We start from the raw sequence: 22424 nt of genomic DNA, 5'->3' as shown, positions 1-22424 counted from the left end.
AGTGGGCTGGAGGGCTGCGGCAGAAGTGCCTGTTCACTGTGACCATCTGCTGTCTTGGGTGATTATCTCCAGCAGAGAGACAGCGCAGACTGCTAGAGGCAGAAATTGTACAGCTGTTTTTTTTCTTTGACTTGGAACCCTTCCTCAGTATTTAGGTAGTTTTAATTTAATACAGTAGAAAAACTTAAAATAAAATTAAGGGTATGGCTATATGAACAAGTTACAGCAAGGCAGTCTAGGGTGTGGATTTACTCTGCATTAGTTGCTCTGTAGTAACTGCTCACTTGTGTGTTTTTATCCTGCAGAAAATGCATAGTACTTTGATATCTCACTCCTTAATGAGAGATAAAATTGCCTAATGTGCCATCAATAAAACTGGACAGCTACTGCCTTAATTTCCACGTGCCTTACATTGTTTCTGAGGATAATTTCATTAAAATGCTAGTAACTAAAATGTCAATATAATAATGACTTTATGGTTTGTTTTTTTTTCCTCACAGGTACTCGTATGTTGAGCTTGTAGAACAATTCAACCTTTTGGGTACAGTCCTCCTACAGTGCATGTCTAGTTCAGTCTTTAGTATGAAGAACCACTCCAGTCTTACAAAAAATTATGTTCAGAATTGGGTGTGTGTATGTGTCAGTATCCCTTTTCATCTTCTTAATATCAGATTTCAAGTTGTGAAATGACTTGATAGCTTTGGATTTTTAATAGGAATGATATCACAGCTGTTAAATCTGTATTAAAGTTATTATTGTCTCTAATAAAGCTTTCCTAGACTTTGACCCTGGTGCTAAGTTTGTAATGTGACTATTTTCAAAATGGATGTTGCAACTATAGAGAAGAACTTCAGCTGATGGGCATAGCATATGCAAAGCATGGGACAGACTGACAGGGAGTAGAAAGTCCTCTGATGGTATGTTCTGAAAGCTAGGGGTTTTTTCTTTTGTTGCATAGTAGGTTTTTCAAAAGTCATGATGTGGATTTGAAGAACAGGAGTTGAGCACCTAGCCTATTTGTGCAGTTTGAAAAAATAAAATAAAAATTCCCACAGGGAGTTTATTTGCATTTTAAGCACCTGATGTTTAGTGAGAATGTCCAAGGACTTGTTGGCAACAGTGAGGTAAATCATAAACCTCAAGCACTGAAAACATAAACATTTTTCTTGGTAAATTGGGGCAAATTTGCTGTAGTAAGGACAATCATGTCTTTCTTTGAAAGTTCACTATGCATTTAGAGTTCTTTAATTAAAAAAAAAAAAATTAGGACACCGTGACCTGCCACACTTTAACATGCTCGTGTTTTTGGCATGAGTCACAGAATGTTTCTCAGGAATTGGTGGTATCACAGCTACTGCATGTCTGTGCAGGTTGTTTTACATTTTTAAAAAGGACATAATTGTTGAATTGAAAAATATTATAATTACTTCTGAACTATTTTGTTTTCGGCACGTAGAGCCTTCTTCACAACTCTTCTCTGTTTTCTTTCTTGACGCAAATCTTTCATTTGCTTCCAACTTTCTGCTCCTCAGCCCACGTTCCCATATCTGTTCATCTGCCTTTTGCCACCTCTTTAACATTACTCATATAACCTTGACTCAGCTTTGACTTTCCTGAAGTATGCCTCTTTCTTCATCTTCACCACCTTAACTATTGCTCCTCCCTTTGGCCTTCGCAGCTTTGAGCTCTGCAGTGGCTGGTACCCAGCAGAACACTAGGTTTCATACCTTGACCAATTGACCAACACAGAGGTCATTCCAAGTTGGAGTGACTCTGCTTTATTTTAGTGTCTTGTTAAAAGTACCATGCTAATTAAAAAACTTCATAGACTCATTAAAACCTACGGGTCTCTAGATTCTTAAATAGGTAACGGTCCCTCCTGTGGTGGTTCTGCCTCAAGAGATTTTGAAACTGGTTTTCTTAAGGCTTTTGCCTCCCGAAACAGCTTTTCTGTGTTTTCCCACTCAAAATTATGTGTACCAAATCTTCTTTCCCTATGCCTCCTAGCTTTTAACTTCCATTAGTAGGCTTAAGAATGAATAGTGTGATCATGGTCATGTATGTTTAAGCTATTACAGTCTATAGTTCTCACATGTCTTAGTTTATATCTAATTCTTGTAAAGCATTTGGAGATTATTGCGAAAATCCTTTATAAAATAAAAAGAGGGCTGTTATCCATTTTGAGGTTGGCAAGCTTTTTTTTTTTTAACAGCAGATCACTCTTTGTCCTTACACTTTAAAAAAAACAACCAACCAAACAAAAAAACTTTCTAGAAAAGTTGTTGTTTTATATTATTGTAAGTATATGTATTTCTGAATGAGTTTTTTGGAGGTGTCAAGCTGATCCCATATCATGATTGATTAACTTGCAGTTATTTTGCACAGCAAGTTTGTAAATGTCTGATAATCTTCAACCACAGACTTCAGTCCAGAATCTGCCTTGATTGTTGATTCATTGAAAAATCTTTTAATAGTTGGTACTGAGAAGTGGCTGTAGGCATTCCAAGTCAATAACTAACTAGCTCTTCCACGTGGTGTTAGATACAGTACAGCAACTTCAATTCAATGTAAGAGGGGTCTTGATGCTTACTATAGGTGTATTATAAAAGTGTTGCAAATAACTCCAGAGATGTGAGCAAGTTAATAAATAAATAATTGATAATGTGTTAGGTTAAATTTTTCTAAGATGACTTAATGATTTTTTGGTTTTGTGCTGCATATGTCATTTGGAAAGAGCTTGATCTTCAAAAGTGGTTAACGATCAAACTCCCACGCCTTGTCTTAAGCTGGCTACCTAACATATTTGGGCATCACCTGTTTATATCCTGCCAAGAACTGCTTTTCTGTTTGCGTTAATGAGGACAAATAATACTAATGCCTAATGTATTTGTTCGTGAAAGCATCTGTTAACATAATTGTCCCTTGATGCATTTTTATTAGGTAGTAAAATAAAAATGAAGATGTTAGCAATATACTAAAGAAACAAACTTTTAGAATCTGAAATGCCATGTTGTAGCAGTACATTGCACTAAACATGGCAGAATAAATATATTTAATGTACTTATTTTTCCCAAAAAGTTCTTACACTTCTGAAGAAAGGAAATGAAGAAATGACTTGCTTCTTATGTAAACTGTTGTGGCCTGGTTGCCTTCATAGCTTGTTCCAGCATCTCTTTTTCTTCTGTTTACATTTACAACTCAAGACAGTTTTAGGACAGAAGATTTATGTTTTACTAGCTAATGTGCAGCTTTTAATAAACTATAGTAATTTCTATGAACACTTCAAGTCACTATATGAAATATGCTCAATATAAACACTCTATTGTATCTTACCTGGGTTATTTTAAATTTGAGGGCTGGAGAGCTGCCATAAAATATTATGCAAGCTTTAGCAGAATAATTATGAGTTTAACAAAATGTCATTGCCTCAATCTTGTATTGACTTTGTAAACACAGTAAGAGATTGGGGCAGACAGATAAACTCATTATTAATCTAAAGAGGTTTCTCCGCTGCCCTGCTACATCTCGTTTGTCATGTGTAGTCTCTAAACTGAGAAGCCTCTTAATCTGAGACTTGCAGGTCAGAGTATAAACTTTTTTTTTGATAGAGACAACTTTACTGTGAGTGCAAGTGAGAGTATGAACTCAAAGCCTTTTTAGCTGCTGTACCTGCATGATTTTACCAGCAGTATGCTGCAGTAAATAAGAGAGACCTTTATTCCTTCACAAAAAGGAGCAAGTTGCTTAGGATACTGCACCATAAGAATGTGCTGATGGCAGTTACCTGCATGTTAGCGGAGGCGCTGACAACTCTCACTTTGCCTAATTAATTTGTTCATCTAGCTGCACAAATTTCTAAGGCTACTCCAAATGTGTTAGTCCGCACATGAAAATGCCTGTAGAAAATATTGAGTGTAGTCATGACTGTTTAACAGAGGTATATCTAAACCATTTTTTAAGTGGGATCTCACACCTTGTTTATGCTGTTGAGAAATACTAAGCCTACTGCATTTGGTTATTCCAGTGAATGTATGAGGGCTCCAGGCATTTCCCACTAGCACCCAAGTGCCCTGTGAGCTCTTTGTGGCCCGGGTTTTTAGGTTCAAGAATAGGATGCCTAAACTCGTGCAAAATTTTTGCCCTCAAACACTGTCTCGTTGCTAGTAAGAGATTCATAGATGGAAAGGAGGGAGCGGTGTTCACAGCTCTAAAGTGACAGTGTGTGGAGATATGAATCTTCCTTGGTTGCGTCCAGCATACTTTGCCTCAGTATCTGCAGAATCTTTATTTTGAAATTTTGGAGGTGCTCTTTTGAAATGAATGACCACAAAGTATTCTGCAGAAAGAAAGACTCTTCAGGATAAGGAAGTATTGTAGTAAAAAGCAGGGGTGATGTTTTTCTGAGTGAAAACCTGGAATCTGCAGAAGCAGTTATGGTAACGGAAAAAAACTGCTTGTGCCCAGGACGGCAGGGTACATAACAATACTTACAGCCTTTGCTTCCAGCTTGTCTTACACTGTGGCTGTTGATATTAAAACACAAATTACTAATGCCATTCTACAAAGTAAAACTGTTCTATTTAAGAAAAAAACCCCAACTTAAAAAATAAATAGTCATCAAGCTGTGTAAGTACTATGGTATCTGAGTAACCAAAATATTTTTCTTTTCCAAGACAAGAAAACTTAACTGTCTGGAACTATACATACAGCAGCTGAGTAACTGGGATAAATGCTTAAGACTCTTAAAAGATAATTTGTGGTCTTCATAACTTTTTAACTGATGTATTAAATCTTAACTTTAAATAGTTTTTATTTTCTTGAACCAAGTTCAGGTTTTCAACCTCTGTATTCTGGGCTGATTTTTTCCCTGTTGCTCATATCCCTTTCCCAGCCTCCACCCCACTGTGTGTGGCTGCAGAGACTTTCCTTGGTCTCTGTCTCTCACTTCTACCAGCTCCTTTGTTTTATGGGTCAGTTTTTGCTTGAAAGAACTTTGCTGATGACCGTTCTCCAAGTTCTCTCCCTCCCTGACACCAAACCCCCAAGCCCTGTCTATGCAGTCGCGGTAGTGTGCACCGCTCTGCATTTACTCCTGTGCCCTGTTGCTGTCCTGGCCTCTCTGATTCCGAGCTTTCCAAAGCAAGAGCCATTTGCTCAGCACTTTACCCTTTCTGCCCTTTGCATACAAGAAGGTTTGAAGAAGTAAACGATAAAGTACTTGAATTGGGTTGTTGTGTAGGTAGTGGTCACTCATGTTTGGAATAGCAGTATTCTACATCTGTAACTTTCAGTTGTTTATGGTTGTTAAAGAAAATTAGTTTGAATTGGTGGAAAATCTGCTTAAGCATATATGATTTTTAATTCATCTGAAGAATTGTCTTGATGAGAAAGTTTCAAATTGTTTTGAGATTCTGAATTAGTGTTCATTTAAGTGCTAGGCCTTCAATTCTTCACTCAGATTTGGAGCGTACAGATCTTGTCAGACTGGACTTGTGCTCTAGTGAAGATTGGAGCTTGTACTACAGGAGTACCGTAAAAATTTGAATGCCAGCTGAACATTAAGCTCCTTTCCATAGCATTTACTGATAAAATGATCAGAAAGGGCGTGCAGTATTCCTCTAAATTTTACAGAGTGCGTACATTAAAATGACATTGTATTGAGAAACATTATAAAGTCATCATTAATGTAAACACAAGCAGATGTGCTGCATGGTATCTCTTAATCTCATTTGTGTGTGGGAGTATCTAAAATTGGAAAGTAATGAATAAATCTCTTCCAGGCTTTGGAAAACAACTAGAAATATTCTAACTTATGAGTCTATCTCTAAGAATATGTTTTGTTACCTCTGCCTAACTTTTTTTGTTCATGTAGAACAAAAAGACTTAAGAGGATCATCATATTGTGTTGGGCTTTTACTAACTTTGTGATAATGAAGTCTAACACTGAATAGTGGTATCACAGTATATCAAAAAATGTTTTGTCGTGTCTCTTGTTAGGTTCACTCCCTCATAAAATCTCATTAGTGCCTTTTGATGCACAGGAACCACTGCAGCCCCAGCCACGACGGAGCAGCTGGAGCACAAGAGCAGGCTGCTGGCAGAGGGGCAGAGCCCACCGGCTACTGGGAACTTAGCTGTAAGGGGCACGGTTGTCCTGCTTTCCTGGTTAATGTTGAGAAACAATTGCAGTTCTGAATAACAGTGGAAATGAGATCAAGCATTTGTTACCACAGTTGTAGCATGCGCCAGGCAGACTGCGTTTACTTGTTGCTTTCGAAACTCTGTAGCTGCTTGTTCAGATGGAGACACTAGAAGCATTTTTCTCCAACTTTATGATACAAGACTGGGTTCGAAATACAACTGTTGCTGAAGAACCTGACCATTGGAACTCAGCTCCTTAAAAATTAGAGCCTGAATGGTCCTGAGGATCCTCCAAAATTCAGGAAACTGAGGAGTGAGGGAATAGCTTCAGCATGAACTGATTGAGAGATGGAGAGAGATTTTTCTCTGGTGCCTGGGCTGAACAGAGTGACGGTGATAAACTGGGGAAGGAGTTTCTGTCAGGATGGATTTTAAAGGGTATGTTTTGCTTAACTTTGTAATAAAAATGTCAGCTGAGCAGTGGCACTTTATGCATCTGCTCACTGTGCAGTCCATAGTTGCTTTTTTTTCCCACTGCAAGCTATGTGAGGTGGTCCTGCCTCAACTGATATATTAGTAAGTTGTCTAGAACATGGTAACCGGATGGTGAGTCTGAGACATTATGGTCTACTGGACCATTAAATCCTAATTAGTATTGCTGTAGGCATCAAGGCTTGTGTGATAAAATTTCTTCCTGAAGCCTGAAGACTTGTCTGCTGGACAGATCATGGTGAGAAAGGGACATGTAACTTATCCCTGCAAATATTGGAAGCCAAGAGCTATCAAGAAGATACTCTGAGAAGGATTATAGAAAGACTGGGGTTACATTGTAAATTATTTCCACACAAAAGAGAAGTTGATGCTATAGTATAACATACATTTAAATTGATCATATAAGGACTAGATTTTCTAGTCTTTAGGCTCAGCATGAAAGAAATGGGGAGGAGAGATGGGTCCTCATCTTTTTTTCCTTTCAGATTATAAGCATAGGAAAAGAGCATATATGAAAAATGGATAAATAATATAGCTTTATGCTGCCAAATAATGTATGTAATAAACTGACAAGAGCTAATTAAACAATATGCAATGTTACTAGACATAAACCTTTGATTGTTAAAATCCTGTAAAACTTAATGTATTTATTGCTTTTCTAAATCTTACCAAAAGTTTATACCCTAAAATAATAGTAAAAGAAAGGTATTGCATAGTTGTGAGTCCCTTAAGCTATATTGCCATGTCTGTGTGGAGACTCTTAAGACCTGCTCAACATGGAAGTAACCTCTCTAGGTAACCATGCTATCTTATTCTTTTTCCTCCTTTGAAATTTCCATTAAAGGACCTTTAATATTACAACCTAATTCAGTCAATCTAAGCTATCCAAGCAGAAGCTGGTTTGTAATGAAAACGGGTTACATTTATATCTGTTTGTTTGGTACTATATTATTTATTGCAGTCAGAAAAGCTTTGTTAATTCTTTCACTCTACCAGACTCTCAGAGGAATGGAGGTATTAGAGTTTTACTGCCAAAGAGACTTTGTGAAAGGCAATTAACAAAATGTTTTATGACAGTGTCAGCAGTCTCTCTTTCAGTCATTTGTCCTTTGATTGGGTAGAGGCTTCATCCTCTTGTCTTAATAACCCTACTAAACTGGGAGGAGTAGTCAGAATATTGTATAAAACAAATACCAGGATTTGACAATGGTGGAATTTAGTGCTGCAACTCAAAAGAGTTATCAGATGTAGCAATTGTGGTATCTAATTTTCACACTGCTGTAACAGAAACAAAGTGATGCAAATAAACAGAGAGTTTCAACAGCAGGAACAGGTGAAAATCTCATAATCTCATTTCCCCCTCCTCAAATTCTAGTCCCAAGGTTAGTGGAGTCATAGGCTTTTTCATGTTAGTGTTCTGTCAGACTTGCTGTCTCTTAGCTTTTGCCTTTAAAAAGGTGAAGAAAGTGGTAGTGTTTGTAATGTTTCACACAGGCAAACATCTTCTCAGTTTATTTGCCTTTGGGTGGTTATTCTGAGTAAAGATCATGTGTGAAGAATATCTAATAGGGACTTGACGGCAGAGATGCATAGACTTGGCTTGACTGCCATATCTTGGGGTATTCAGGATGTCTCTTGAAGCCCCAACATTGGAAGAGTTTGCCTGGGCTTTTGTGGAGTGAAATTTATTCCTCCATTTCCTCTTTGTAATATGTTAAAAAAGAGAACATTCTTCCAAATTATTTCTGAGGTGAGTCTCTTTTCTGTTCCCTTGCACGATGGGCCTGCGGATCTTCGCTGCTCAGAAATGAAGTGGCAGAGGTTGAACAATCTGACTTGCCCCTTGTCTTGCCCAGGCAAGGTCTAAAGACAAGGCCCTAGATGATTACTGAGTGGCTTCATGGGAGTTGTGCTGGAATGTGTACTGTAATGTGTTGAAAATCCTAGGGACAATGTGAATTCACTGTATTATTTAAACATTTGCTTTATGACATTTTATTTTTTATTGATAATTTATGATCATATTTTTCTGTTTGTTTCCGTCTTCCCCCTTCTTTGTCCTTCTCAAGGTTGCATGTAACATTTTAAGTTCAAATATGCTATTACAGTACTAGCACCAGCAGAATGCTTTGGATAATGTTGCATAGCAACATAAAATTTAATTTGCATCAAATGTTTTTGGCATTCTCCTAATGTGAGGGTTTGTTTTTTTTTTTCATTCTTTTTCACTTGAACTGAAATGTCACTGATTGGGGTGAAACCACTGGTACACTGGTACATTGTGAAGATTATTATAATAGAAGTGATGCCCAGCATCCAAAGTTGTCTGGAGTTTTCATTTTTGTTTCACAGTAATTTAATGCTCTGTCAGCCATAAGAAACCTGAAAGAAATAGTCTGTGAAAAGAAGATTGTTTCATTTCTGAACTTTTATGTAGCCTAGAATTATATTCTCCTATTGTGATTACTCTTATTTCATATTCACCTTGTGTTTGCAGTCCATTTTCTAGTGACATAACTGCAACTATATCATCCATTGATTAACCAGGGAATAGAGCTTGGTGAATAGTCTTTTCCTGTTTCAACAATGATCAAACACCTTGAGTTTATAAATTAAATATATTTTTTAGTAATTGCCTAAGAAACCATTGTTTCAAATTGTTTTTGAAGCAGAGCATTCTTATAAGGAACATGGATGTTTTGGCCATTTCTGGGGAGTGCCTGGATAGGACTGAGGGGAGTGAATTTAAAGAATTAATGTCAGTTGAGGTATATGCTTAATTACCTCTCAAGAGAACATCCAACCTATGAAAAATGAAGTAAAACAGAGACATGAACACTCTATGTGTCCACCGATTTCATTATCATAAGAGTGGCTTAGCAATATGGGCATAGCAACTTGAATAGAACCTACTGGGTAGCTCGTCTGTATGTGATTATATATGATTTGGTTAAAATGAAAGTGGGGGTGCAAGGTTTGTCTTTCCCATGGTAAAATGTATTTGTAGTGAGCGTGTTCCAGTGTCTGGACTTGTCATCTAGGCTGACTTTGTCATCTCAAATATGTCTTTCCAGTGTTGAATGTATAGCTATGTAACTTCAGCCAAAGGTGCAATAGGCGTATAGCAGGGTGACAGAGACAGCTTTGCTTGCATCAGCTTTACAGCCACTACACTGGGACACCAGCACGCAGCGTTTTCAGAGTGGCCTTTAGCTGCCTAATGGGAGGTTCTGGAGAAGATGAAGCCATTTTAAGAGGTATACAGAGGAAGGAGAAGAGGGAACAGACACAGATTTCAACAAGAGACATTTTGATGAGGTGGTGGGAAACACTTTTTCGTCATGAGGGTGGTCAGAGAGTGCGAGGGGTTGCCCACCAGAGAGACTTGAGGAACCTCCATCCTTGGAACATCGCAGCTCCCTTGGTTATGACACTCAGCAGCCTGATGCAGCTTCAGAGTGGGGTCTAACTTTGAAGTTGGCCCTGCTTTGAGCCGGATTGGCACCAGATGACCTCCAGAGGTCCCGTCCAACCCCAGCATGGTATGATTTTGACTGATTCTCCAGATAAGTATTCAGAGTCATGGGCTGCTTTAAATCAGTCTGTAATGAAGCCTGAGTAGTCACATCTTTGCTGTTGTTGTAGGCTAGATAGCCTTAAGTTGTTTCAGGGTCTGTCTTGTTGTTGTTTTAATCCTTGCAGATCCGTGACTGCACTGTAGGCGTAGTTTTAGTAGTTCTGCTTTCCTTTACTTTTTGTTTTCTGTGCATAGAAAAGTTTTATAAGAATATATAAACATGAAAAGGTTCCTTTGGTATGAAAACAGTATGTTTCCCCTCTCAACATGTAACTGATACAGGCAAGGAATGTGTTTAACCAAAATCTTTATCTAAGGAATTACAAAGAAATACCTCGGATATCTTTTGTACCGTTTGTTCCTACTTGTAGCTAGTAATACGTTTTACTATCACTCTCAGAGCTTGAGGTAAATTCTGCACTTCTAGTTGCTATTAGAATTTCTGGTATCTGGAATTAATGACTATTTTGACCATATCAGTGCAACAGCTATTAAATACATAAGTTCTTAACATAATCTGACATAATGGTTTATGAATATCCAGTTTCCATCTCTCAGAATTATGCAAAACGTTTTTTTCCTCTCAAATAATGGCACATATTTCCATGTCTTTATTAATTCTGTATACATCTAATTTTAAAATTATTTTTATAAGAAGCAAGAGTGGAAAGACAATAATTGTTACTATGTGTTTATTATTGCCATATTGATTAATATGTTTATATGCATTAATTTCCTACATGCCATGAATACATTTTCAAATGTTTTTGTTGTCACTAATGTTCCTCTAATGATAATTAAGCATGTTTTTGAAACTTTTTAAAGAGAACAGTCTGGTGACACTTAACTGTAAAATTTTACATGTGCATATTTGTATTTTCATTTTTTATTGCGTAGTAACTTTTGGACTTTTTTTTCAATTTAGCTATAAAAGCTTTCTGTGGTTCTCCTTGCTTCCTGTGTTGTCATATATTTACTTAACGTGATTGCTCTGATTTTTTCATCCTTTTTAGATTTAAATGAGTTTTGAGTTTAGTTGAGTGATCTACTATTTCAAAGCATTTTGCATTCCTTGTGATTTTACTGCCTTTTTAGATCATGTCCTGTAGTAATCAGGTTTATATTTGGCCTTGCTCAATTTGATAGTATATTTAGAAACATTATTGATTTGGGTGAAATGACAAATATCTTGACGGGATTTGTTAATGGTATTGCTTTACAAGGTCAATACTTTCAGCAGAGGACAGAAACAGTAGAAGAAAATTGTATGAATTACAAATCTAGGCAAAAAATATAGTGAAATAGGGTGGAGTTTTTTGTAAAGTTAAGGATAACAGCTGACAAAAAACAAGTTCAAAGTGTGTTTGTGTAATCAGAGCAGTGACTGTAGTATGAGTTCGCAATATATAAGGCTTCTAAAAAGAAGCAGGTGTGAAGACCATAGCATCATAGAATGGCCTGGGTTGAAAAGGACCTTAAGATCATCTAGTTTCAACCCCCCTGCTGTGGGCAGGGTTGCCAACCACTAGAGCAGGCTGCCCAGGGCCCCATCCAGCCTGGCCTTGAACACCTCCAGGGATGGGGCATCCACAGCTTCTCTGGGCAACCTGTTCCAGTGCCTCACCACCCTCACAGTGAAAAATTTCCACCTAATATCCAACCTAAGTCTCCCCTCTCTTAGTTTGAAACCATTCCCCCTCATCCTGTCACTGTCAACCGCTGTAAATAGTTGCTCCCCCTCCTGTTTATAGGCTCCCTTCAAGTACTGGAAGGCTGCAGTGAGGTCTCCCCGGAGCCTTCTCTTCTCCAAGCTAAACAAGCCCAGTTCCCTCAACCTTTCTTCATAGGAGAGGTGCTCCAGCCCTCTGATCATCTTTGTGGCCCTCCTCTGGACTCGTTCCAAGAGCTTCATGAAGATGTTTTACTCTATATGGTATACTTTTTTTCTGATACTGAAGCACTAGACAAATGTTGACCAAGTGGTTTTCTAAAGAAGGAGAGGGACATGATGGTAACAGTTTTTCTGTATGTATTTTCAATGGAAGTAATTCAAATGGAAGTGATAATAATGTGGAGGGTTGCAATGCATAATAAAATCTTTTAAGAACAATTTCTTTTTTAAATTCTCCATTAATTAGATCAATTGTTATCAAAAGTGTTAGTACCAGTATGCAGTATATTGATCTGAAGACAACGTCTGGGTTTGAATAGCATAGACTTAAGGCAGGAAAGTGCCTACATTTCCTTGCAGATGAGAAGAACAAAAGCTTTGTTTGCAAATTTCTGTGAACAATCTGCTTCTCCCTCTTAATCTTGGATTTAAAGGCTCAGTTGTCTTTTGAACAATGTTTGTGGAGCGGAACACTGTTAGCTCATTTAGGACCTTTGTCATTTGTGGAGCAGTGTGCTAAAAGCTCCAATGAAATCACCACTGCTCTTGTTTTGGCTTCTGAATTGAAAGCACATCTGTGTATCAACACTGTGCTGTTTACAATTGCTGTTTTACGTAATTGAGACTTGAAAAGACCTCACCACAAGCCAGTTTCTTTAATTGTGGGGAGAGCTTTTATCTAGAAGGCTTCCAATCTCTTTTACAATAGAAGCCTCTTAATTTCAGATTATTCTTTGTCGAGTGATACATTCCAAAAGGGAAACACATTTGTTTGGATATAAACAATAAAGAATGGTGTATGGAAAGTGTTATGTCCCTGTGGACATTTTCTCACAGGAAAGTAATTCTGCACCAAATCTCTTAAGAATTGTGTCACTGCTGTACTTGAGGAGATAACAACAATAACCGTTAAAACTAAAGTATTGTCATCTATTGTTAGGCTGTTGTTCCTGTTTTGACCCATTTTGCTCTTTCAAGACCATAGGTGGTTTCTTTTCCTTCAACCTTTATTCTAATCTACTGTCTAAATATTTAAATCAGAAACATATTGATTAAGGTAACATGGATGTCGATAGGAGTTCCATTCATGATACTTCTAATATTTATGAAAACATACTTTTTTGCCCAACATTTACATTTCTCTCCCACTAAGACCTGTTAATTGCTTTATTCCCATTTTCCCACTGATGTGGAAAAGTAAATACATTATCCATGCTTATTACTTGTAAAGAACCCATTAAATTGTCATCTACATCCTTTTTAGCAGATATTTAAGATTTTTGCTCCAGTCATTTATTGCCATTGACTTTGCTCTTTTTGCATATATTCTTTAGACAGTCAAACCTCAACTGCATTTCTCATCAGGGATTTCTCTGTTCATTTTTATAGCTGATCTTAAATGAGAGACTGTTGTTTCTATAGCAACTAGATAGGTGGCAATGCAGCAGCATCGCTTGGCCTCCCAGCTGGTGTTTGGTGTTCTCAGCAAGGGGAGAGTTTGAGGAAAATACAGAGAGTATTAATTGGGATGTAACTGGTTCAGAAGTGTAGTCCTTGTTGAGTTACCTCTGCCTTTGCTAAGGAGTTAGTTAATGATTTTAAGCAAGGCTTCTCAAACTTTCATGAATGAAATTCTGACCTCTTAGGAAAGAGACATGACTTACTCTAAGCATGTGTCAGATTTTGATCTCTTTGCTGTTTGGGCTCTTGTGTTTTCCTCTACCTAAACCCCCATTTTCTTCATCTTATGGATGACAGTAGGATTTGTTTCAGATATTATAGAATCATAGAATGGTTGGGGTTGGAAAGGACCTTTAACGGTCATCTAGTCCAACCCCCCCACAATGAGCAGGGACACCCTCCACTAGATCAGGTTTACTCAGAGCCTCATCCAGCCTGGCCTTGAACACCTCCAGGGATGGGGCATCCACAGCTTCTCTTGGCAACCTATTCCAGTGCCTCACCACCCTCACAATGAAAAATTTCTTCCGAATATCTAGCCTGAATCCATGCTCTTTTAGTTTCAAACCATTAACCCTTGTCCTGATGCAACAAGCCCTGTTAAAGTTTGTGCCCATCTTTTCTGTAGGCCCCCTTTAGGTACTGTAAGGCTGCTATAAGGTCTCCCCAGAGCCTTCTCTTCTCCAGGCTGAACAAGCCCAACTCTCTCAGCTGGTCTTCGTACGGGAGGTGCTCCAGCTCTCTGACCATCTTTGTGACCCTCCTCTGGACTTGCTCCAACAGGTCCTTCTCCTTCTTATGTTGGGGGCTGTATTAGAGGCCCTCTTAGACTACTTAGAGCAAGTCCAGAGGAGGTTCATGAAGATGGGACAATTTTAGCTATGTGATTTCTGAAAGAGGTAAAGTGTAGTGCAAACTTGCATGCTTCCCTTGCTGCCTGGTTTCTGAATATGCAGGATGGAATTGTTCTGTTCTTCAGAATATTCAGTTCAGGGTAATACATAAATGTAAACCCAGAGTTTGACCAGTTGCCTTGAAGTGTTGTTTTCATTATCATTAAATATTAGCTAAGCACAAGCATCATCTTGTCTTTCCTAGATTTGCTGGTGAGCGTTTACTCGAGATCAATTAAAACTGTGTTCTCAAGAAGGGAGTGCATATCCCCTCTTGAAGGGTTCCAAAAATATGTTGGGGAATGAGAAGTCAGGGATGGTGTTGAGAAATATCCTGAAATTTAAAAAGGAGGAGTAAAAGAGGCAATGACATCTGGAGCAGGATTGGAAAGAGAGGCTGTGGCTGGAGCCAGGGAAGAAGCAATGGCTACCTCTGAGGGTGAGGTGGGAAGGGAAGGCAAAAAAATAGGTGAAGTAGTGTTTTTTGTTTCTTTTTTATATGGTTTATTTTGTTTTTTCAAAAAAGCTAAGGATTTGCAATTTTGAGACAAATTAGTAGCACTAGTTTGAGTGTCTCAATTCAGGTAAGTAGTGGCGAGTGTTAGGAACTGAGAAGTTAAGTGAGATTCTGATGTTGGCTTTCTGGACTTTTAGATTCTTCTACATTTTCAGACCTCTCCAGGCATTAGGGAGAACATGAAATATAATTAATGTTTGGATAATCCTTCCAAAAACTCTGCTTTCAAACTCTGTGTCTCTTCATTCAAATCACTTAATGTTTTCCATCTTGTTTACTTCTTTACAGCTGTTAACACAATAGGGGAAAAGCTTCCAAGAAATGGCTATTGATGTCTGAGGGAACGTAGATCCTCATTGCAGAACAACTGCCGTGATGTCATGTGCAGATTTTATATGATGTTCACAAGTGGCTGATTATGAACAACTGCAGATTGTTCTACTTGTAAAGCTGCTGTCTACACTGTCCAAAGCTTGTGGATGTAGCTGTCTGTATACTCCTGTTTTAAGTGAATTCTCATAGCATGAAATCAACTTACTTTGTTGAAAAAATATGCTTTTGCCAGTGTGGTTTTTATCATACACTAAAAACAAGCACAGCTCTAAAAATGTGGTTATATATGATGATAACAAAAGCAACTCTCATCTATGATTTTGCATAACAAGAGTTGGCATAATTTTGAATAAGCTATACTAGCAAAAGTAGTTCTTGCCAGGTTGTCGATATGTAGCAAAAATGTTAACCTGGTATAAAATTTTCCTGTAGAAGAAAATCTTGCCAATCAGTGTGATCATTCTGGTAAAAATAGAAATGCAAATTTAATTAAAGATTGCATTTCTTCTTGTGAAATGTTAAAGTACTGTTTTTCTAATTGTGAAATTGGTAACTAGGGATAAAAACTAAATGTCAGCAAAACATAAAGGTATGGTAGTTTTAGACTAAGGGTATTTATACCTTATTACTTTACATGTAAGGATGTTTATAGAAATGTTTTCATTATAAAATAAATTATACAATTTTATTATTCTCAAAGGTAATCATCAAAGGCTGGTCAACTACATATTCTGCTTTTTGTTTTCCAGAAACCAGCAAACATTCTGGTAATGGGTGAAGGTCCTGAAAGAGGAAGAGTGAAAATAGGTAAACATTTTGAGAAAATTTCATTACACAGATAAAGATTTACTTTAAAAATTACTTCTTCAGTACAAGATAGAAACAAATCTTCATTATGCTTTGAGCGTGTATGTATGCACAACATCTAGTTCAATTTTAAATCTCATTCACTAAATGTACAAGCTTAAGAGATTCCAAACATATTATTAGACATTTATAAAGCTTTTCAAGGATATCTAGTGAGATAAAAGCACTTGTAAGAAGCAAGAAAGTAATAAGCACATGGTTGTGGCCGGGGTTGTTTTTACTTCTACTATGGTTAGCTAGTATAACATTGTTACGTATAAATTGTATTTGTTCTTAATTATTTTTATATAAATAATATCAATGCCCATGTTTGTAGAGGCCCAAAGGTTTGCTATGCGAAAGGCTATTCGGCGTCAAGGTGGGAAACACAGGTAATTACCTGTGCAAATCATAAGCCCGAGTCATGTGGTTATAAACTTTATTTTAACAAAGCATGTGGCAGTCATCAAGAAAGAAATGATATACTGGAATCTCTTTTCTATTCATTGATTTTTGTTGTGTTTGAAAATGTTCAGCTAACCATTTCTGATTTCATATGCATGTGTTAGTATGGGTAGCTGTAAGAAAATTACACTTGGCATTTCATAACTTCAGAAGCAGAAAGATTTAGGTGAAGTTATGTAAAATATAAGTTTCAGACTTGTATTAAAATGTGTGATTTTTGAATATACACACAATTTTTGTACTTTCCCATCTAGCATTTCATAATCTTACTTACAAGGTTGTTTCTAGACAGAATTTTTTAGTTATATAAAATGAATGCTTACATTTCAAATACACCTCTGTAACAGTGTACACTCACCGATTCCATTAGTTCCCAGTTAAAAACTTTTTCCTGATTCTGGAGTTCATTCTTCCAAATCAAGTAGGAGCCATAATTTGAAAATTAGTGCAAAACAATCTACACTGCAATTGTTTTGGTTTTGCACTTTAGGTAGATATATAGCAGTCACAAGGGCTCATACTTTTGTAAACATATAGAAAAATAAAAGAGAAAATGTATGTTAGAGACCTACTACTATTGACTTTAGTTTACCAGGTTTCTGTTACAGTTCTATTTAAATAAATGGGCATCTGTGTTATGTACAGTTTTACAATACTATGGTGAAAACACTTAGAAGTCGAATGTCATCCTTCATAGTCTTATAAATTAAGTAAATGGAATTCAGTCTTACGTAAATTTGTCCAAGCATTGTTATGAGTAACTCATTGCTTTCTTAGAAACTTTGATTTCTAAATTTTAATGGTTTTGAGCTTTTGTTATAATTGCTTTTTGGCAACACTGTTACGTCCTGATTTATTTGTATTAAATTTTTTAATATTATTTTATTTTTCTTTTTGGTTTTTTCCCCCCGTGCCCCCAGCTGATATGGGTTTTGCAAGATTGTTCAACTCACCTTTGAAGCCATTGGCAGACCTGGATCCAGTTGTGGTGACATTCTGGTACAGAGCTCCAGAGCTGTTACTTGGAGCCAGACATTACACAAAGGCCATTGGTAAGTTCTGTGTAAGAAAGAGGTTTACCTTTAAGTTTTGTAAAGGAGGGTAGCTGTATAGTAGATACGATGATCAACTGACCAGGTGTCTTTTTTCCTGAAGTAGCAACAAATGGAGTATGATGCAATTCATAAAATATTAATCCAGATTGCAACTTGTTGAGGCCCGTGCTTTTGTTTTTCAATATGAGTTTAGATTAATGTTAGACATTTTAAATGTGTTGTTTGTTTTGGTTTGTTTTTAAAATAAACATACTCTTTGCATTGGTTTATATGGCTTTCTGGTATGGGCTCAGAAATCTTGTAATCTTGTAAACCTTCAAAAGGGAAAGACCTATGGCTGTTAAAGTGGCGTTCTTCTAGGGTGCTTTATGTCCAGATGCTTCTGTGAAGTGTGTGGCTTGATGAGGAGAAGGGTGGTCTCTTGTGCTGTGCACAACCTGCAGATCATTCACTTCTGATGACCTATGAAGCTCCAAGTTCAGGAAATGCTGGTGGCCAGGCTGTTGTCTTCCTTCCTCCTTAGTAAGTTAGATAAGCACAATCAGCTTTGGTGCCTACCTGTTTAGAGAATAAAAACACTGAGATGCACAGGAGGTATCCTGTCTGCATGATTAGGTTATATATTGAAGAGAACTGCAAAGGAAATGGTGTCCCTCTGTTAATGGGATTAAATCACTCCTGTGTGTACAGAGGTGGCTTTCTTGGGAGTTGCAGGCATTTTCCTGTTACAGAAGTTTTTGGAGATGCTGTGTGGGCCTTTGTTCAAGAGTTACAAAACACCGTGTTATACTAGCATCTGTGTTGAATTTTCAGTTGGATGGGCCAACACATTTAATTAAGTCTCACAGTCTGGCTTTCTCAAATAACTCCTGTTTGTCAAACTATCATATACAGCAAAAGGTTTAAAAAAATTAATGAACTGTCACCTGACTTTGATGTGGACTTGCACTTCACATTTCTTTATTGCTCTTCTCTCCTATTTGGAATCCTCCAGTGCAGGAGGACCTGAGTTGGGCAAAACGCTGCTTTGTTTGTAGATCTTGTCTTGAATATACAGGAACTGTTAAGAAGGGCAAAAAGACTTCTGCATGGCTCTAGTGAGGATATATACATTCAGTCTTGCAGGCAGGTAACATGCATTTCTATCCTGGACAAAGTTTGTCAGCATCAAAAAGCCAAAAAGTTAGGGTTTGTGTGCTAGTGTTCCTTTTCATCTGCTGAAATGGAAAAAAACATAACTCTTCAGATGACAGCATCTACATTAGCCGGTAGTGTGGCACAATACAAGTGCATCTGTTAAGCAAAATGATACGGAGTACCTAGCATCCGCATTTTAGGTGTTTTGAAGAAAGGGGAATACTTTCGGCTTTCTCTCTTTGGACTACTCATTATTGTCTGATGCGCACCTTTCAGGTTAATTTCATCCCAAAGGAATTTATTTTGTGTACGCTGAGAGAACTAGGCAGTGCAAGCTGAAGCATCACAGGTGTAGGCAATCTGATCAATTTCAAAAGCAAACTCCTAGTCCAAAGTAAAATACTAATTGCAGATAGATTCAATCAGGTTGAAAGGGACATTAGGAGGTCTCTTGTCCATCCTCCTCTTCAAAGCAGGGTCCACTCTGAGTTCAGACTGGGCTACTGAGGGATTTCTCCAACCAGGTCTTGAAAACTACTTAGAACAAAGATTCCACACCCTCTCTGAATGACCTATTCCAGTGCTAAATCATCCTCATAATGAAGAATTTTTTCCTTATACTTAGTCAGAACTTCTTGTTTCAGTTTATGCCTGCATCTCTCATTCTGCTGTTGTATACCACTGTATACTCCATCCTCTTGGTCACCTCTCCATAGGTACTGGGGAGGCTGCTCATAGGTTCCTCTTCAATCTGAACAAGTCTGTGTCCTTCAGTTTCCTCTCTCAGAGCAGATTCTCCAGCCTCTGGCCATCCTGGTGGCACTCCACTGAACTTGCTCCAAGTTATCAAAGTCTGTCTTGTATTCAGGTCCCCAGAGTGGCCCAAACGTGGTCCAGCAAGTGCTAAGTAAAGGGGGGTAATCACTTCTCTCAATCTACTGTCTGTGCTCCTGTTCATACAGCCAATACATCCTATTGGTGCTGTTAGTCTTCGTCACTACCAAGGTACACTCATAGTTCGTGTATTGCTAATGTCCACTGGAACCCCCACATCCTTTTCTGCAGAGATGTTCTCCGGACAGTCAGTCCCCCACCTGAACCATTGCAGGAGGTTAGTCTATCACTGATGCTGGACTTTGTCCTCATGGAGTTTAATGAATTTCCTGTGTCCCATTCCTCCTGTCTGTCTAGTTCCCTCTGAATGGCAGCTCTACCCTCAAGCTTATCAGCCGTTTCCCCAGTTTTCCCTCATCCACAGCTTGATGGGGGTGTTCCAGCTCCTCCTCCTGGCCATTGGTAAAGATAGTAAGTTGGATAGGTCTCATAGGCCTCTGTGGTACTTCACTTGTAAATCAGCCTCCAGGTTAGAGTATAAACCATTAACCACCACCTTCAGACCCTGATGATCCAGACAGTTTTTCCTGAAGCCCAGGGCCTGTGTTCTGCTACTTGCCTTCACTACTCCACTGCTGCATGGTTGTTACAGCCAAGGCTGCCGTTGATTATCACATCCCCAACCAGTTCTTCCTTCTTCCTGAGTAGCAGATCTGAAAGATGACACATGTAGTATCTGTATGAAGATATTTACCCTGACGTCCTTCAGAAACCTTTGCAAGGTCTCTGAGGTGACCCTGTTCGTGTCCTGTTTATTCTCCATTATGCTATGGAGTCTGTTCACATCCTCCCACAGCCCCTTTCTCTGGTGACTCGGTGCCCCAACCAGAGTGTCACCCTGCACCCCGAGTCCTGGGTAGCAGCTCCCTCCCTTTGGAGCACTGTCTCAGTTGAGGCCTCTGATTTCCCAGGGTGTGTTCTTCAGTGGGTGCAGGGGATGGAGCCTTGTAGTGTTCCGCCCATGGTTGTGGCACAATCCCATGTCGTCTGAAGCAGGCTCCCAGGGCATGCAAACTGGGATGTTTAAAGTCTCTGTTTGCCGCACCCTGCAGCGGGTGAAAACGGTTACTAGAGGTGTTCAGAGAAAATACCAACAGGATTACCTTAAACACCTGTGAATTAGATGCTTAAACTGCCCTGACTATGTTGATTTTGTGAAATACAGATGTGAGCAGACCAGATTACTGAGTGACCTGTGTGCATGGTACTGGGAAGTTACCTTAACTGACAGTTACCTCTTTTTGATAGATAGCATATTGTTTGCGGATTTAGATGGGTGATAGGTACAATTATCTCAGGATATCTCTTTGAAGAATGAATTAGTGTAATGCCGTTTTTAAAAATTATGTCATAAATTACTTGGTTCTTGCCCCAAGGGATCTGTAGTCTATACTAAAATACAGCCAAGGAGTCCCTATGAGACTTCAGAGAATGATGCTGCTTCAGAAAGATCTGGTTTTGCTAACAGTTTGTTATTTCTGAGGCTTTTATTTCTTGTATCAGATCCACACCAGTGAATCCGCAGGAGGGGTGTGAGTGGGTCATGTAGTACTTGGTGTGCAGTGTGACTGCTGAGGGCACTCAAAATGGTTTGGGCAGCAAAGTAAAAAATATGGACATGAAAACAAGGAAAGTTGCAAGGTGAGATTTGTAGGCTGACTGAAGGATTAGGAGACTGAAGAGAAAAGAAAAGAATAAAGGTACCTGGAAGTGATTTATGTGCGGCTTTAAGGCAAAGGCAAGAAGTGAGTAACAAAATGACAGCCGTGATATTCATGCAGTTTGAGTCCAGACTTGTGTTTTGCTTGTAGCATTATGTGCACTTAAAAAAAAAGGCAAACTTAATGAGCTAAGCAGCCTAGTGAGAGTTTAACGTGAATGCTGATGTTTCTGGCAAAGGACGCAACTCTTAAAGCTCTCTCTTAAATCTCTGAGGAAGAAATATAATTTTAACATCTCTTAATATTACATAATTCTCAGGAGCCCTAATGTATCACTTTTAGTAATAGCTCATAAATTATACAAGATTCTTGTTCAAGCACTATTCAGTTGGAAATAATAATTTAGAAGAAAGGTGATTAGATATAGCAATTTATGAAAAAGGAAATTACAGGCTATTTGGTATAGCTGCTTATTTTCCGTAGCTATTTTCTTATGCCCTTTGTATAATATATAATTTTGTGTAATTAGTAAATATCAATAAAATAAGGCTAAAGCAATGTCATGCCAGCCTTAGTCTGTTTTCTTCCAATTATTTCATTGTGAGAAATATTTTTGTTTGAATTTACTAGGAATGCATTGTCATCAGTTCTCTGCTGTAACACACTGAACATTGTCAAACAGTTGCTACATCATGCAGATGTTTGCTTAGGTTTTTACTGACTTAGTCTTGATTTTATTTTATTTTAAATATATTTTCTGTATTCTGTATATAATACTCTCTTCCTTGTCTTAGCTTCGCATGTAATGTTAATTATTATCAGCGTATTCATAATATCCTGGATGCTGTCACCTATAGTGTCCAATTTGTTTTTCTTCTTGTAATAAAGCCTTTGGGTATGCTTGCTGGCATGAAAATAATTCTCACAGATGATCAAAGAATGAAATCAGAATTTGACTTTTGTCTCAGAATTTTTGTCTTTGTTTTCTGGACCTGATCTTAGTCACATTTTGTGGGTTTAACTTTGAAAAATTTGACTAAATAAAGTCTGTTTAGAATGAA

At 38.0% G+C, this 22424-nt stretch overlaps 1 protein-coding gene across 1 annotated transcript in view; it reads left to right on the top strand.

Annotated features, from left to right (window-relative positions):
* The window catches only part of CDK19 (cyclin-dependent kinase 19), a gene marked incomplete at its 5' end in the record, with an annotated part of 75260 nt that overhangs the window by 23361 nt on the left and 29475 nt on the right, over positions 1 to 22424 (top strand). Inside the window, 2 exons of the mRNA XM_010075077.1 lie at positions 16055 to 16112; positions 17537 to 17668. Of these exons, the coding sequence (XP_010073379.1) occupies positions 16055 to 16112; positions 17537 to 17668 (190 nt within the window). The remainder of the gene's footprint in view (positions 1 to 16054; positions 16113 to 17536; positions 17669 to 22424) is intronic.

This window comes from Pterocles gutturalis, unplaced genomic scaffold (assembly GCF_000699245.1).
Source record: "Pterocles gutturalis isolate BGI_N339 unplaced genomic scaffold, ASM69924v1 scaffold2667, whole genome shotgun sequence".
Taxonomy (NCBI): domain Eukaryota; kingdom Metazoa; phylum Chordata; class Aves; order Pterocliformes; family Pteroclidae; genus Pterocles; species Pterocles gutturalis.
This window is presented reverse-complemented; position numbering and strand designations above follow the sequence as displayed.